General features: G+C 37.6%; 1 protein-coding gene across 1 annotated transcript; it reads right to left on the bottom strand.

The window, feature by feature from the left end:
• Nucleotides 1-200: 200 nt before the first annotated feature.
• On the bottom strand, nucleotides 201-1,487 carry LOC138865190 (uncharacterized). The gene has a single exon (XM_070134581.1). It carries the CDS (start codon nucleotides 1,485-1,487, stop codon nucleotides 201-203), a length of 1,287 nt encoding a protein of 428 aa, XP_069990682.1.
• Nucleotides 1,488-1,528: the final 41 nt, after the last annotated feature.

Consider the following 1,528-nt stretch of genomic DNA (forward strand, 5'->3'; position numbering starts at 1 on the left):
ATTATTATTATACCTATTATTTTCATTATTATTGTTGCATTATTCTTATTATCATTATTACCTTTATCATCATTATTATTGCTCTTATTCTTATTCTTATTATTTCTTCTATTCACAAGAATAATGTTATATCTTGGTTAATGAGCTGCAATAGCGGACCACAACCAGAGGTCTTAGATATTGCAGCATCCCTAATTTCTTCATTTCATGTCCAAGACTTTCCGAATAATCCTGGCTGTTCCAAGTAAACAAGGCTTTTGTATCATTTCTGCTGTTATTCCCAAATCTAGCTTTTGAATCCATTTTTCAAAGTCTTTCGTCACAGATCCTAATGCCCCTACAACTACAGGGATTACTTCAACTTCTTTCATTCTCCACATTCTTGCAATCTCATATTTCAAGTCGCAGTAATTGTTGCACTTTTCTTCTTCTTTCCTTTCAATACGAGTGTCAAATGGGCATGCTGGGTCGATAAGAAGGCATGTTTTGCTATTTTTCTCAATTACAGTGATATCCGGTCTATTGTGTTCCAGTGTCTTGTCTGTTTGAATGGGGAAATCCCATAAAATCTTGCACTCGTCGGATTCCAATACTTTTTCAGGCTTGTGTGTGTACCACTTATCAGATTTCTCAAATCCCCATTTTTCACATAATTTCCAGTGGATCACTTTTGCAACATTGTCATGCCTAACTTCTTTGTATTCCTTCTGTGCTAGTTTCTGGCATTCTGACACAACATGTGCCACTGTTTCTTCTGCATTACCACACACTCTACAACTTGAATCAATATCCTCTCCATAGACTCGTTTCCTCAAATTCGCTGTGCAAAGGGCTTGATCTTGTGCTGCTATGATTGTACTTTCTGTTTCTTTTTTCAAATATCCTTTTCTTAGCCAATCCCATGATTTATTGCTCTTTACTTTCTCCGTAGCTTTGTGGAACTGTCCATGCAATCCTTTGTTCTCGTATCTCTCTTTATGACTTTTCTGTATATCCTCTCTGCTCTGCCCATGCTTCTTGTTCTCAAGAATACTACTGATGTTTACTTCCTTCAACATGTTTTCTTCTGACGCGCGTAAGTACTTATCAAGACTGTTGACTTCTGCCTGCACACAATCTTCAACGCCAAGCAAGCCTCTTCCACCATCATATCTTTTCAAGTACAACCTATCAACATCTGCTTTTGGGTGTTGCGCCCCATACATTGTCATCAGCTTTCTTGTTTTCCTGTCCATTTCCTCCAATTCATTCTTTGTCCACTTTATGATTCCTGCTCCGTATCTGACAACTGATACCGCTCTTGAATTAATGGCTGAGATTATATTTCCTCCGTTTAACTTTGATTTCAATATGTTTCTGACCCTTCTGGTATATTCTTTCTTTACTTGATCTTTCATTTGATCATGCTTAATTCCATCCACTTCCAAGACACCAAGATACTTGTATCCACTTTCCTCAACATTTCTCATCATTGCACCATCTGGCATGCAGAGGCCATCGCTTTCAACTACTCTTCCTCTTTTTTTGA

Source organism: Penaeus vannamei, chromosome 20, assembly GCF_042767895.1.
Source record: "Penaeus vannamei isolate JL-2024 chromosome 20, ASM4276789v1, whole genome shotgun sequence".
NCBI classification, from domain to species: domain Eukaryota; kingdom Metazoa; phylum Arthropoda; class Malacostraca; order Decapoda; family Penaeidae; genus Penaeus; species Penaeus vannamei.